The sequence below is a fragment of the Teleopsis dalmanni genome, chromosome 1 (genome assembly GCF_002237135.1).
Source record: "Teleopsis dalmanni isolate 2A chromosome 1, ASM223713v2, whole genome shotgun sequence".
Taxonomy (NCBI): Eukaryota; Metazoa; Arthropoda; class Insecta; order Diptera; family Diopsidae; genus Teleopsis; species Teleopsis dalmanni.
Window position 1 is genome coordinate 66,367,492 of NC_051846.1, and position 16,805 is coordinate 66,384,296.

General features: G+C 27.0%; 1 protein-coding gene across 1 annotated transcript in view; it reads left to right on the forward strand.

Moving 5' to 3' along the window:
• Positions 1–16,805, forward strand: part of LOC119683244 — a 222,246-nt gene that overhangs the window by 149,459 nt on the left and 55,982 nt on the right. Inside the window, exons 2-8 of the mRNA XM_038096886.1 lie at positions 2,235–2,383; positions 5,307–5,477; positions 11,574–11,732; positions 12,423–12,499; positions 15,427–15,525; positions 15,701–15,860; positions 15,986–16,097. Coding sequence (XP_037952814.1) covers positions 2,235–2,383; positions 5,307–5,477; positions 11,574–11,732; positions 12,423–12,499; positions 15,427–15,525; positions 15,701–15,860; positions 15,986–16,097 — 927 coding nt within the window. The remainder of the gene's footprint in view (positions 1–2,234; positions 2,384–5,306; positions 5,478–11,573; positions 11,733–12,422; positions 12,500–15,426; positions 15,526–15,700; positions 15,861–15,985; positions 16,098–16,805) is intronic.

The following is a 16,805-nucleotide window of genomic DNA, read 5'->3' on the forward strand; positions in this document are numbered from 1 at the left end:
AGGAGGACAATTGATGAAGAGCTAAGAGAAGTCAATTATTTCTGGAATGATATCTGTCGAAAATCAAATAACAGAATCCAATATAAAAGAGGTTCTCTGTTCCACTGAGAGATAAGGAAAAGAGAGAGAGAGAGAGAGAGAGAAAGAGAGTGTTTAAACAAACTAACAGAACTGCTTTTGGTTTTATAATTTACGTTCTTTTCATAAAAATAAAAGAACATAATTTATATACATATAATAATATCGTTATACCGAAGACAATTTTTTTTAAATTTATTAAAAATACAACAAAAATTTCACAACATCTAAACTAATTTTCAAAATATATGAAATTTCAAAATCGCGGAACCTACAATAATTCTTAATATAGAAAATAAAAATACAACAATGCGATAATACCTACAATAACTTTTAATAAATACTTATTAAAAGTATAGCAATATTACTATGTCTAGAACATTTTTTAGAGTCTCCAAAATACTTTTTAATAAATATAATATAAAAAAAGACTATTTAGTAATATATAGAACGATAAACAAATATATATTTAGTAATATTCAAATATTATATTTAACAATAAGTTTGTTAACAGTCATGACGAAAGAAACTGTTTTCTTAATATAAACAATTGTTTTCAATAAAGGGTTTTTGAAACAAGAGTAAATTGCAACAACAAAATTTTATTATTTTTTATGAATAAAACTTTTGATTGACCATACAGCGGTTACGGGTACTGCCGAATTCCCAATGGTTTTTTTTATATTATTTCGTATATTTAATTATTAGTAAATAATTTTGAGAGGGTATGAGTTCAACCCTTAGTACTTGCAGTCTCTTTTTACACTTCATTTACAAATAATTGAAAATAAGAAATATTTCAAAAAGACCGCTGATAATGGGTATGTCGCAACACACGAAGATAAGTATTATCAGCTAAAAATTTCAGTAATTAAAAATAATATAATTTTGTTGTTGCAATTCACTACTATTCGAGAAACCTCTATACTACAAATATCTATAATATTTATATAATAATATTTATAAATAAAATAATATATAACAATATCATAACATCAGGCATATTTTATTCTATTTTTTGTTTCTTTTCTAATTTATTACTATTATTTATTATGGATTCAAAGAAATTACACTTACACATATTTTATAGTATGTATAAAAAATACGACTATATCCATTAACACCGTAAACAATATTTAGAAAATGAATCGAAAATAAAATAATATAAAAATATCTGCAATAATTGGCAATAAATGTAATGAATACACACAATAAGAATTCTAGTAATAATTTTTAATAAAAATATTAATAATAAAATAATAATAAAATATGGCAATTCTTTTTAATAAAAACTCCTTAACGGTCTGTAATATATTTGATATGCTTGGACATATCAAAGTACTTGCTTTCAATAAACAAACCTTCTGATTGTCTCGGAACCTACCTCAGTGTTGACAACTTTAAGATCAAAAAGCGTGAACAGTAAAAGGAATGGAATAAACACAAAATATGTCGTACGCCCAGAAATTGAACGAAGAACCATTCTTACCAATGTGTATTATTTTGGGCTAAATAGATATTTTAGAAATAAAGCTGTGCCTCATATCATGCCTATTCTATCGAATTAAGCAAAAGCTTGAACAATAATTAATAAAGATGAAGAAGTAGTAGGAATATTTGAAAAAAATTCTTTGGAAGATTTATATGTTTTATGCGGTGATAAGGAGTATCGAAATAAATTGAACGATAGTAGTTGAGCGCATAAAACTTTAGCAAATTCACTGGCTAATTAATGTTGTTCGAATGGCTGAAAATGCGCCATCTAAAAACGTGTTTCATTTGATACCCATTGACATAAAAACCCGTAGTGCATATTTGGATTATCGGTGGAAGGTCCAGATGACCACCAATATGAAAGCACTCAGTATTAAAAAACTTGTAAAAGCAAGCCACTATTCAGGCTAACTGGTTACAACTACTGTACACAGGCAAGAGTGACTTGCGTTAAATAAGTCGATCTTGATCGCTTATTTATTTATTTTCTATATATGTATAGAAAAGAAAAGTCAGACAATTAGACCTGACGATCGCAGTGTCATATCCCATATGAATAATATTGTATTATTATATTTAATTATATACAATAAATTATTATATTTAATATATAATTATAATTTTTTTATTTATTTCAATATTTTTGTTTTTCTTTATAACAGAGTCACTGCGCTACAAAATCCTTTTAGATTAATTATAAAAGATCTGCAAATAGCTGACGAGGATATATATCTATGTGATACGACATTTTTTATACCAGTTGAAACGTGTGATAATTTCAATGGCTACCGTGTAGAATTGAATGTCTTAGGTAAGTCCTTTCAATACCAAATTTTTGTATAATTTTTTTCTCAATTTTATTTTACTGCATGCTTTTTAATTAAATTTAATTAATTATTAATTATAATTTGCTTTTCTGTTGCTTTAAATAATTAAACAAAGAACTGATTTAAAAGTACTTCAAACAATATAAATTCAATGCAAATGCTTATTAATGTTTATCCTAAAAAGAAAATTTGTTATTAATCCTGGAAAAACTATGCATGTTATTTGCTTTTCATGTTTGCGTATGAAAATATTTTGCATGCACATTTAAATTAACCGACCTAAGCGACCCCCATTACTCTTCGGTTATATTTTTTTTTTTTTCAAGCGATTTCTGTTGTTATTAATGTTTTGCTTTATATGTTGTAAAATTGCTTCGTCATGTCTATTGAGGAATAATGCAGCCCCAAGAGAACTCATCAAACTACTAAAGAGCAAAAAATAAAGGAATAATATAACTAGCAAAAATAATTTAAATATTTAAAATTTTATATATAATGTTTGTTCTATTCGTGCATACATAATATAAGAAATACAAGCCATGTATACTCTAACTAGATTCTGATTTCAGATTAGATCTATTGTTTATTATAACTACGTTTATGATTTGCAATATATAAAATTTACTTAAATTCTTATTAAAGTAGATCCTATTGTAAAAAGGATAGTTATGTGAGGACATTCATATTTAAAACATAGTAATAAGAGTCTATTATAGAATAGAGTAGATAGCATGTGATTTCTAGGTAATAACGTACTATTTCCTTAAAATACTGGGATGTGTGGTGTATTTGTTACGTGGAAATAATTGATTAATATCAGTATCAGTTTTTAGTAATGAAAGACATATATTTACATGCTATATTCATTAGCATGTGAAAAAACATATGCTACATTTTTTTTGATCTGGACATAAAGTTTCTTCCCTTCCTGTCTTCTTGTTTGGTTGAAAAAGGTTTTACACCAAATAATCTTAAATCATTATTTTAATTATTATTATAATTATTTGCGTGTGTGTATTCTTCTACTAATTTGAAAAAAATCTTCATACAAAAATCTTTTAACATTCCAAAAAATAGCGTCGACAGCTTTTCCATCGGTTTCGTATCCATAGCTCTTTGCTTCTTAGGTTATTTATTTGTTTTAAATACTTAACGGTAGCCTTATTTAATAAATCTATAATTATTTTTAAAGATTTAAGCCCATTAAGTCTTCTAATTACTAAATCTGTGTATTCTAGCAATACTGTTTTCTGTATTTTTGAACGATTTTTAGATGCAGTTTGAAATAATATTTAAGCAAATTGTCTTCGAGGCCTTTAAGTCTATTTTAGGTGGGGATGTAATTTCAAGAACGTTCTTCAAGTAATCACTTTTAGTCAAACTATTGCTTTTAAAGAAGCAGATCTACTTAATACATTTGGAATATCAGAATGAATTTTGTTTTTTATAAACACTACTATATTATACTCACTACTCGATGTTCAATGAATAATAATTTGATACGTTAGCTTCAAATAGGTACCTAGAACCAATTTGAAGCTAACGTAGACTCTTAGTTTTTTCTATATACACGGTTTTTTCAATGGGCCAATAGGTCTAATTGGTTCCATTAGGAATCGCCAGTATAATTTAACCTAACCTACCTTCAAACACATTCAGAAGAAGAAATAAATTGACAGTTTGAATGAAAAATTTGGCTATATTTTTATAAAAAATAATAATATCAAAATCAAAACCCTTTGGGAACCTAGTATAATAATAATTACATGTACTAATAATGAAGGGTTTAATAATTTATATGTTTCAGACTAAAACTTTTAGGAAATGTAAATAAATTGTTTAAGATGATGACTTCTCTTCACGCATTTCAGTCCATTGTGAATAAAACTATCTGATATGTAAAACTTATACCAATTAATTTGAATACAATTTTTATTCTCGTTATTTTGACTTAACTACCCTACATTTTTTACTGCATCCATTTTATTTTTCATTGCAAATAAAAGTGAATGCCTTTAAACATATGTACGTTTTATTTTATTTTTTCAAAACTTATTTTAAAAAAATTTTTTCATACAAAACTCATGCAAATATTTTTAACTGATTGTACTTTTGATATAAACCCCATTCCTACTGCTCTGCTACAATAAACGCTCGTCAACATCATCATGGATATATATATACAAAATATCAAAAAAAATGTACTCAATTTTGTAAAATTGCAAAAAAAAAACTAAACTAAACACGCCTTCACCACATGCCAAATCTAAATGAATGATTGAATGAAATGTGAACTTTCGACATAACCTAAAAACGCAAAATAAATTTACTAATATAAAAAAATACGCTTAATTAATATAAATTAAACTTTAAAAACCGTTTTTCTAAACAAAAACGTAGAAAACATCGGTAAATTAATAAATATTTAACTTAAATTATTATCAATAATTTTAATTACTAAATAATAAATTAGTTTTGGTTTTAAATTGATTTTAAATAAATAAAATTTTATTTTTAATTTTACACATAAAATTTTTAATTTTTTTATAATTTTAATTTTTTTTTTTGTAAAATAATAATTTTTAATTAATTTAAATATTTTTATAAAATTGTAAAATTTAAATATATTTTAATAAAACAATTCACAATTTTTTACCTTACAAAAACTACACACAAACATAAACACACCACACACTGAATGCATTTCATATAAATTATACATATTCACCACATCCGTCCGCACACATTTACACTATCAAACGTGAACTCACGCATGCACGCATGTAAACTCTATCCGAAAAATAAAACATGCGTGCAATAAACAAAAACAACGATAATGGCAATGGCAATGATGACGACGATGAAAACAACACCCATGGCTCTTACTATGTTATTTGCTGGGATTAGTGCCACCTACGGAAGTTGTGATATTGGATGAGAAAGGCGATCGCCTTGAGAATGGCACGATTGTTGGACCCATGGAAGAGCGTCAAACACTTAAAGCAACATGTGTTGTACGCAATACTCGACCTCAACCAGTTGTTGGCTGGTGGCGGGGAAATAAACGCTTGACGACACGTAAGTAAAAATTAATATTTGAATTTTCTAATTAATATTTTTTTAGTAATAATTAAGCATTACTTATAAATCAAGAAATAAATTAAATGAATATTGAAAAAAAACACCACAGCCAGTTTGAAGAATTTCTTGATAATATACCTATTATAATCATTAGACCATAAATATACAATAATATTTATATAATTTACAGTTTGTGTAAAAATTAATCATCACAAAATGCTTAGTACTTTAATTAAAACTGGTTTTTTATGTTAATATTTAATTACTATATATAGTAATAAAGTACTGATTCGAATATTAGAATGTCAAATTATCGCACATTGAGATCAAATCCAATAAACTGATATAAAGTTTTCCATGTATCACCTATGAACTAATATAGTAAAAATCTCAAAAAGCAATAAGGTAGGGTAGTCTTAGAACAATTTGAGGTCAAACTAGTTAACTCCAATACAATGGACCTTTAAGTTATTTAGGTCTATCGAGCTTGATATTGTTGGCCCATCGTCTGGAGTATACTAGTGCTACATGTGCCATCCACTATTATTATTAAAAGAAGGGATTATGCACTACGACCTAAAAGATGTGTTGTACACCTTACTCGGGTTAGAATGTGTCTCCAAGTCCGATTTCTTTAATGAAAGACAGTATAGAGCCTATCTTTCCTAGTCTTGAATCTATATGATCTCTGAAATATCCTCGTAGTACATGTGCCATATACAGATTAATTTTACAAATCTCACGTTGTCACAGCTTCCTTATTTCCTCGAGTTGGACATAATACTATATATAGTGGATATAGTTAAAGAACTGCAAACTACATTAAAGTCAATTTTCTTTTGCTTACTCTTTAATGATTTATTATTCCGTATCTTCATAAGTCTAATATTTAAAACAAAACATATGTTTGTGACGTAATTTGGACCTCCAGTATTACTGTCTTGGAAGGCCCAAGTAGTATGCAGTCTCGTAAATCTGATACAATTAGTGTACACGCACTTCATTCAGTACTACTGCCTTGAGACCCCAAAGATATGTGCAGTCTCATATATCAATCACGAATAGTGTAGACCCACATGACTGTCCTTCTTGAGACAGCGCTTAAGCATTCGTCTTTTTTCTTCAATTGGCGTTATAAACATATTTCTCACTAGGTCGAAACATTTAGATGTTAATGGACTGAATAATGTAAATATCGTGTTAAAGCTTGTACGGAGTGTCATTCTTTCCGAAACGTTAGTTATCACCTACTCATAGAGAATCAAACATCTCACTTATAACTTTTCTCTTAAATGTTTCTAGTTTGAGTTCAGCTGGAGGCTACAATTATTATGAAAAAACTGATCAGCGGCAGATACCTATCAGTTTGCATTGTTTTCAGATTTGGTTATACGAGTAACTAAATCGATGTATATCCGAAACTCAAATCGAAGTATTTTTCATTTTAAAGCTTATCTGGATCATACCTTTTCATTTCCTTCATGTAAAAATTAAATTTTTATGCTCATTTTCGATTAAAAATTTAAAAGCACATACAATCTTTTTAAGCTCTCCAAATTCTTAAACATCGGGGACTAAGTAACAAAAATTTAGCATAATTAAATTGCTAATAAAATTGAAATATCAATTCATTAAAATTAATTAAAAAATAATCTGTAATGTAAGGCAGCCCCCTAAGTAACAAGCACAGTCCGTCCGTGACTTAAAAATGGTGTAAAAATTTATTGCTGCACCTTATACGCTTTTAATTTACGACTTTAAGTTTCCTCTTCACTGTAATTTACGAATGCAATTTAAAAATGAGTAAAAGAGCCTTTCGCCAAAGTGACGTTTGTGCGTCTGCAGAAAAGGATTTATTTTCCACACGAAATTAAAGGAAGAAAAACTCAGCGAAAAAAGTTGAAACGAATTCATTTCCCAATGAATGAAGCTTATCTCAGTTAAGGATAAATTTAATGTGCAGCAGGTTAAGCAGCAAAACAGTCAAATCACAAAGGAAGCGCAACGACCATGAGTAAGCCGCGCGAGCAGCAGGAGCCGGTAGAGCCAGTCAAGCCAGTGAAGGCAGTGAAGGCGGTGAAGGCGGCGAAGGCGACTATGGAGCATCGTAAAAATGAGGAAATGTAATTTGTTAAAAAATGCTGCTAATAAAATTCCAAATTTTTTTTTCCGAGCTTTTCCATTTTAGAGTTTTATTGTGCAAGCATAAAAAAGTGATTTCATTAAAAATTTTACTTCTAAATTTTCTGCTTATTTTTATGCGGCAAATAAAAATTTAGCAAAATGCAAAATGCAAAATAAAAAAAAAATTTTTTTTACTAGCTACACTTAAAATTTTTTATGCACATACCGAAATTAATTGATTTCTCTGTGATTGAAGAAGAAATATTATTAAAAAATTATATTCTATACTCATGAACTCGTAGGAAGTTAAATAAAAATGTCTGATTTTGCACACTGATTTTAGCATTAGCAGGAAAATGTAGCAAAACTTCCTCTAAGGGGGCACCCTTACTCGGAAGCAACTCAAAATCCACTTGAACGCACAAAAATTAATGCGTCAAAATTGGTCTTGAGTGGCGTTTGCAACGCTGAGATACTTTTTTTTATAAAACCATTAAATCAGTATCGCAATCTTTTCTCACTTGTTTACTTTTGCGAGGATTTTACTTTTTTTTCCAATTTTCAAACTTCTTTTTTAGCCCTTTTGCTTAATTTATTACCTCTTAACAGTGAAGCACTTTTCTTATGAGTCTTCTTCAACCCTTCTTCTAACGTTCTCAGCGCACATCTCTTTGTTGCTGTTGTTGTTTGCAGTCCTTCGGAAAGGATAAACACAGTGCGTTCTGTGGAAGACGTTGGCAGTTTCTGTTAGTAATTGACTTAATTTGATGTTGGAAGAAAAAAAACGGCTAAGGCTGTCAAGGAATTGAGACTTAAAGTTGATATCTTCTTTTTCTGCGCCTTCTTTGCTTTAAAGTCAAATATTAATGATAAAAATAATGAAAATTACGTTAAAATTAGTATTTCACTGATAAGCGCACATTAAATGTAAAGCCCATTAACGACCCTTAAATGGAGCATACGATAAAAACTCTGATTTGATGATGTTGTGAGAGTGGAAATTATTTATGGCATTTATATTAGACTAAGACTTTAAAGAAAGTTTTGGTTTTATGCTACAATACGATTTTTTATGAAATTTAATAAAAACTTGTCAGTAATTATTATTATATATAAAATAAATAATATACACAGATTATATACATCATAAAATTATTATCCTATATGATGTCTTTTTAACAGAATCCAATAAAAAATTTATGTATATTTATAGAATGTCTTTAACTCTTGCAAATTTCAAGTTCGCACAAAAAAACCAAACTCATTAATATAACTATTCTTATACTGAACCAAATATTAAATTATTTTTTTATTAAGGTATTATAAACACCATACGGCACCTAACACGCAATATATGTGCCCTACTTATTTACTTATAAAGTACTAACTTACTCAGTTGACCATAAAAACACATACCCAAGTCTTGACCTCATGAATCACTTCAATTTAGATCTCTTCATTTTGTGTCTGCCTCTCCTACTCTCGTACATTAAGTTTGGATTTTGAGTCCTCAACTTGATTATTTTACAGCGGATAGTGCGCCCTTAGTGTAATCATTCTATTGGAGATGAAGTCTTTTATATGTGGTTATAGTATCAGCACTACTTTCTAATAAAATTCAATCGTTTTGAAATTTTTTGTGGGACGTGTATTCTCCGAATTTAAGATTAAAGTAAAGTTTTTTTTCAAAATAAGATTGAATAGCATGAAATAAAATAACGTTAAATAAAAAAGAAATAATAGAATGAACAATAAAATAGAATAATATAAAATACCACAAAATAGAATAAAACAAAACACAATTAAATAAAATCATATAAAAAAATTATATAAAAATAATAATACGCAATAAAATAAAATAAAATGAAGTAATAAATAAGATAAAACAAAAAGAAATAATAAATAAAACGAAATAAAATACAATTTAATTTAAAATAAAATAAAATAAAGTTATAAAATAGAGAGTAGAAATATATAAATAAGTTATATAAGTTATATAAGTTATATAAAATAAGTTATATAAAATCAAAACAATATATTTTATATTTTATACATATTATACATATTTTATAGATAAAGCAAAATAATAGAAAATAAAATAATAAAATATAAGCTTTAAATAAATATAAATAAAGTATAGAGTAGAAATATATAAATAAGTTATATAAAATCAAAAAAATATAAAATAAGATAAAGCAAAATATAATAAAATATAAGCTATACATAAATATAAATAAGTAAAATAAATTAAAAAACAAAATGAATAAAATAAAATTAAACAGATTAAAATAAATTAAAATGAAATACTATACAAAAAAGTAAAATAAAATAAAATAATGTGATATGAATAAGCAAAATAGAATAAAAAATAAAATAAAATCAAATACTAAAATATAAAATAAATGAAAAGAAAAAATAAAAGAAAGAAGTGAAATAATATAAAACTAAATAAAACAAATTTAAATAATTTGAAATAATATAAAAAAAACTTAAGTACAAAAAAATAAAGTAAAATAAAACGCAATATAATAAAAATAACATATAAAATATAAATAAATATTAATAAGTAAAATAATAAAAATAAACAAAAATAAAATAAAATAAAATAAAATCAAATAATAAAATATAAAGTATAAATAACTAATAAATGACTAAAATAAATAATATAAAAAAAATTAATATAATAATGTAACAAAAATAAGATAATAATATAAAATATATAAAAATTTTATATAACTAAAATATATAATATAAAAATATTAAATAAAATAAAATGAAATAAAATAAAATAATATAGTGTAGTAAAAAAATAAATATATAAAAATAAATGAAATAAAATTAATGAAAAAAAAATATAACACAAATTAATTTAAAAAAAGAAAGGAAATAATATAAATAAGTAAATATAAACAAGCACACTAAAATTAAAAATACTTAAATAAAACAAAACAAAATAAAATGAAATACAAAAACTAAATAAAATAAAATAAAGTAAAAAGTAAAATAAAACGTCTAATAAAATAAAGTGAAATAAGCTAGTAAAAAGAAAACTATGTTATGTTAATACCATAAATTAATGAGTATTTAATTATTTGAAATTAAATAAATAAACAGATCAAACGGCGTGAGAAACAATAAAAAACATAAGTTGTGTTCTTTTCAAAACTAAAATAGAACACAGAGTACGTTCAAATAAAGCACAACCCCTAGGTTAAGTTAGGTTACGGGGACCATCCGAAGACTCACTTAGACCATGAGGCCCATTGTGATACCCTAAAAGTACAACCCCTAATTTGTACAGGAATTTGTAGTCCTTAGTTTTTCAGGTCAGGTAAACTCAACCCGATTTTCAAAATAAAATGAAAGAAACGTATTCAGACTTAATACTAAATGGAGAGAAGATTAGGGAAAAAGAAACGTTCAGACCACATACATACTTGTAATGAATTGCGTTAAAAAAAGCAATGATTCAATAACAAAATATATTGTACAACCTATTTACTTATTAGTATGGTATATAATGTGTTGTTCTGTAGTGGCTACTAGTCACTAATAGTAGCATCAGCAATTGAAATATTTCAAACACAATAAGTTAATAAATAATATGGCAATATGTCTAGTTGACCCACTCACATAGTCCCTACAGATCCATTATTATTATTTTACTTTAATAACAAACCCAGTTAAAGTTAAAACTAAAGAGCTAAGTCAAAAGACTCTGATATGGAGCACATGTGACATAACGTACTCCAGAAGAACAAAACCTTGTCGCAAATTGTGCCGGAGATGTGTAGTTCATATTTTTTCAACAGAAGTGGACCTGATGCCAATAAAAATAAATATAATAAATAATATAATAAATAAAATATATTAAATATATATATTTATATACAATATTTTAAAAAAAATAAAAATAAATAAAAAAAAAACTTAATTGAATTTGTTTTAACGTTTTGGTTATGTTTACAGATTCCCCCTCCTATGATGAGAAGGATGGTTTGTTCACAGCAACTTTAGAATTAAATTTGCAATTATCACGTGAAGATTTAGGACATGATATTGAGTGTCGTGTTGAGAGCGCTGCTGTTCCAAATGCCATCAAAAATCAATTTAGCGTGGATATGCAAGGTAAATTACATCTTATAACTTAAAATAGTATTATGCGCAATACAAATAATTAAATTTTAGTTTAAATATAACACAAAATTATTACTGTGATAATTATTGTGTATCAAAAGAAATAATTAAAACTAATGTTTTCCATTAATTTTCTCTAAAGAGCGATTTATTATTATTATTTATTTTGTTCGATACCCATAAAAAATATTTTGTAGAGAAAAATGAATATAAAAATAAAGTAAAAAAAAATGATTTTAATCATTGATATTGAAATGGCTTTTATATACTTTCCCAACCAGAAAGGTTGACAAAGGATATAAAATGACAACTAAAGCCATAGCTAAAAAAAGGCAACAATCACATAGTAAAATAGAAATTGATTGATCGTTGCACAATGCAATCGTTTAGCAATTTACATTTTTTGTAACGCAACTATTATCCTTTCTTATCCTTTTTAAATACACTGTGTTTTTTTATTTTATTTTTTTATTTTTGTTTTTTTTTTAAACGCAGAAATTAAATTGCTGTTATTAATTATTAAGCACATAAAAGACGCTATAACAGCTCGCTACCTACCTACATATCCTTTATTTGACAATTTGTCATTCCTTGTTACCCTTTTCTGTTGGGTATCCTTTTTAAAATTTCTTTTCCTGCTATTCAATTTTCTAAATTTATATTTCTATTTTGTCATTTCAGTGCGTCCCACTAGCATAACAATCAATGGAGTTGAACATCATACGGTACAGGGCAGCAAAGTAGTGTTGACATGTGACGTAAGTACTGAAAATTGTCTTCCAACTATATCCCCCTCATATGTATATATGTATATATATACATTCCTTTTTTTGGAATTTTAAGCTTAAAATGTTTTTAGTTCCTTGTGCTTTTAACCTCCAGCAGCAGCTAAACATAACAGGACATATGTTGTTGTTCTTGTTATCCTTGTTGCAGGTAAAATCGAATCGTTTGAATGATTTTCTTTGTTACGTTTAGTCTTTGCCCTGCAAAATAATTGACAATAATTAACTGCCAATTATTTTCTAAAGTCAACCTAATGTCTACGTTGAAGTGAGTTCCTAACAGTGTTTAGATATATTCGTATGTGTATCTGTTGGCAATTTGAAATACATTTTATACAGTGTTTGTAATGAAAAGTTACTGCCAAATTGTATTTTAATGAAATTTTCATTTTTAGCATTTTTAACATTGACTACAATATTGACTACCTTATAACTGTACTAACAGTAAGATAGATTCTAGTAAATATAAAATTTGCTTGTTATGTATTTATGTACAACAAAATTACAACAACACCAACAACTACAAGTTACACTGGAAAAATGTTCACGTTTGTGGAGCAGAACAAATTGCATGTTCATACATGGAAATTACATTAAATTGTGGCACACTGCAATTTTAATGGGTTTTTTGTTGAATTGTTAGAAGTTAAGTAATGGAATTTTAATTAAGTTTTTGTGCATTTTAATTTCTGTAAGCCATAACAAGCCGTCAATAATTTTTTCAGAATGGAATTTATTAGTTAGTCAGTATGACAAAAACAACTTATAATGTCACGTGACAGTAAGAGATGGATTTGATTTAAAAGGTTATATTAGTGTTAACAAAGGACTCTTCAATACTCTTCAGAGTAGACTCATCAGACTTTTCAGATGTGGAGTCAGTATCACGCCAAAAACGAATTCAAAATTTTTATAATATAAAAAAAATTAATTTAGTATTAGCAGATGTAGAAAATTTATAATAATAATTAAATGAAATCAATTCAGTGAAGCATTGACCCCAAAATTTCATTAGTCGTCAAACAGTACCCTAAAGCATACTATGGCCTATAATTGCAAAGTTAGAATATTATTAAAAAATTCATACTAACAATATTAACTTTTTATAGACAACAACACATTCCAGATGTCTAAAAAATAACTATTTATACATTCCATCTCATTTGAAATGATAGCGAGGGCGCTAAGTACAAAAAGAATTGATTTCATGACATCCAAATAGAAGGAAAAGTATTTTACATCAGCAGTAGTGACATCTATTGTTATGGTTCATGGTATAGAATGGAATTGCAACAAATTTCTTAAATCTATTACTTCCCAATAATATTGTCTTCAATATTTGTTCAATATGACTTGTCAAGTCATTAAGTAAAAACTTATGAATTCCGTTGAAGGTGACTTCCACTACAAAAAGAAGATAACCCGAAAAACAAATTTAAAACAACAAACCGAACTGTGATGAAATTAAAAGAATATCATCGAATAGAAATAGATTTACTTTAATTAAATTTTGGTTAGTTACAGTCAATAGATATAGATATAGTATTTCCTTTCTATAGTTGAGTATATCCAAACCTTTCGATAGCTATAGTTTCTGACCATCATAGCTGTAGTATGTATTAAAGGCATGGATTGGAAAAGACTTGTATGCATTATAAAAGCGATGGGACAATATAACACACTTTGCGTCTCTGTATAGACAAAATATTAGAGTTAAATATTCTCATTTTAGTACCACATGTTAAGATTAAGGATGTTTTAAAAGATGCCGTAATACATACTAAATATTTTTTAATTCTTTTATGTAATTTTTTCGATCCTATAGCAAAATCTAGACTATTATTTGTTGGTGTTGAGTTTAGTAAAATATATTGATTCATCACAACCTCATCTTCACTGCAGATGTCATCATCAATATTGATTCCTAAGCTTTTAACAAGATTCCAAGAAGCGGATGTCAACTGCTTGGGCTATGAAAACCAAAACGTTAGTGCTTGGTGAACTCAGACAAAGGGTCTTTAGGATATAGGCTTATGGTACAGATCTAAACGATTGAACATAACCCTACCAAAACCATAATCGTTTCAACTTCCAATATGAAATGAAGCTCAACTCATTAGTGAAGTCATCAAATTCAAACTAATGTTAAGAAAATTGTATTCCACTCTTTATTTGGATGATTGGTTCTTCAATCAATCATGTTAAAAATGACATCACTCAAAACTGAAACAGTCTTAACCAAAAAATATAGATCAAAAAGATAAATTGGCATAATTGTGACAAAAAGAACCTATTCCATAGTAGTTTTAAGAGTAGTGTTAAACTTCTTTCCGCTATGTATGATAGTATGAGAAATAGTTCACGAAATTGCCATCAATATAGGAAGAAACGAAAGAAAAGCTAAAGCTTTAACAGAACTCTGAAACTTGTGAAATCAATTCGTCAACTTTTCGCTAGACTATGAACAACACAAGGAGAGGCATCTTTAGATTTTAGAAACAATTCTTATTGAAACTAAGTATCAAATAGCAATTAAATTAAATTTTGTAAATATGATATTGGAATAGGAATATAAGTCCCTGAACCATACCTGCAAAATACTTGAGAAAGGATCCAACTATTTTTCAAGTTGAAATTTACGCACGCAAAAGTTGTAAACAAAATTATATAAAATTCTTGTAAATTATTGCATTGTATTCCAGCCATTGTTAATACTAAAATATTTTTAATAATAATTTTTCCTATTTAAATTTTCCACTTAAATTTTTAAAATTTTTTTAAATAGGTTGATGTTTATTTAAAAGGGCTTTAAGTAATTGGGTGCCTTTTAAAATATATATCTATTTATCTATAATACATTACTTATGAATTGGTAATTAAATTTTTTCATAATATTACAGATTCATGGTGCTCGCCCACCAGTTAATCTAACTTGGTACAATTCAACAGGAACAATAAGCCCTGAAGAAAATGATTTAACCGAAATCAGAACTAAAGCAGTAAGTATATTATCCTAGAATAATAATCTGAATAACTCATATAAACAAATTTGGAGAAAAAAATACTCTAGAAAAATTCATTTAAAATTTATTTAAAATATTAAAGTAGTCTCATCTCCATTTTCCACAAAAATACTATTAAAAATAATTAATATTTTTTTTTGTTACACTTCAGTTTGAAAAAGATGATGGCACCTATCACACGCAATCTGAGCTTATCTTCAATGCGACACGTTTCGAAAATGACAGGATATTCCGCTGCGATGCCGAAAATGTGGTGTTGCAGATAAACCGCGAAAAACCGTTCACAGCTTCGCTGACATTGGAGGTGTTATGTAAGTGTCAAAAGCAAACAACACAGTACAAATTATTGCCGAAAATAAATAATAAAAAAAAAAATTAAAATTTTTAATGTTTTTTATAAAGTTGTCTTAATTTTTGTTTTTGTTATATTCTATAGACCCCCCAGTTGTTAAAGTAAGCCCACCAGAGATAACAGTCAACACAAGCGATACTGTACTGCTTAATTGCGAGTATGTGGCAAATCCGGCATCCCTCACCAAAGTTGTTTGGTAAGTCGATGAATTCAAGTATTTAAATTAATTTTTATTATATATTATATAGGAATTTAATTTCAAATATTTCATTTATAATTTCTACTTTTAATTTTATTTAAATTTTTAACTCAAATAACTTAAGTACTATAAAAAATTATTTCATTATATCACACGACAAAGTAACTAAGCTAAGCCAATGCAAACCAAATAAAATCACAGTTTATTTGCAAAAATGCACTCAAGCAGCAAATGAACGGAACACAGTAACTTAATTTAAATAAAATTTCCACAATAAACAGAAATCTAATTAAAGTCAAATACAAAAATCAGTATGTACATATATACCAACTACAGATACTCTCATATGTACAGTTTCAGATAATATCGAATAAGTGCATGGCATTGCATTCTGTATGGCAATTGTTCTAAATGCATTACTGGAAAATGCGTAATGCACTAATGCAATGCATGCATTTGTATACACACAATTTGCGTAAAATCCAAATAGTTCAACATTTGCATTTAAATAAGCTGCACTGAAAATGTTTTATTGTAATCCAAACAGGTGTATTCTTGCTGCGGCATAGATTCCCATAGCAGCAACAGTGTTGCCTACAATATATAATATTTTCTATTTACACTTGCAATTGCTGTTGATTTCCATTGCAAGAACAGCGTAGCGGAAATAAAACGGAATTACTTACTTTACCGCTGCGACAGATA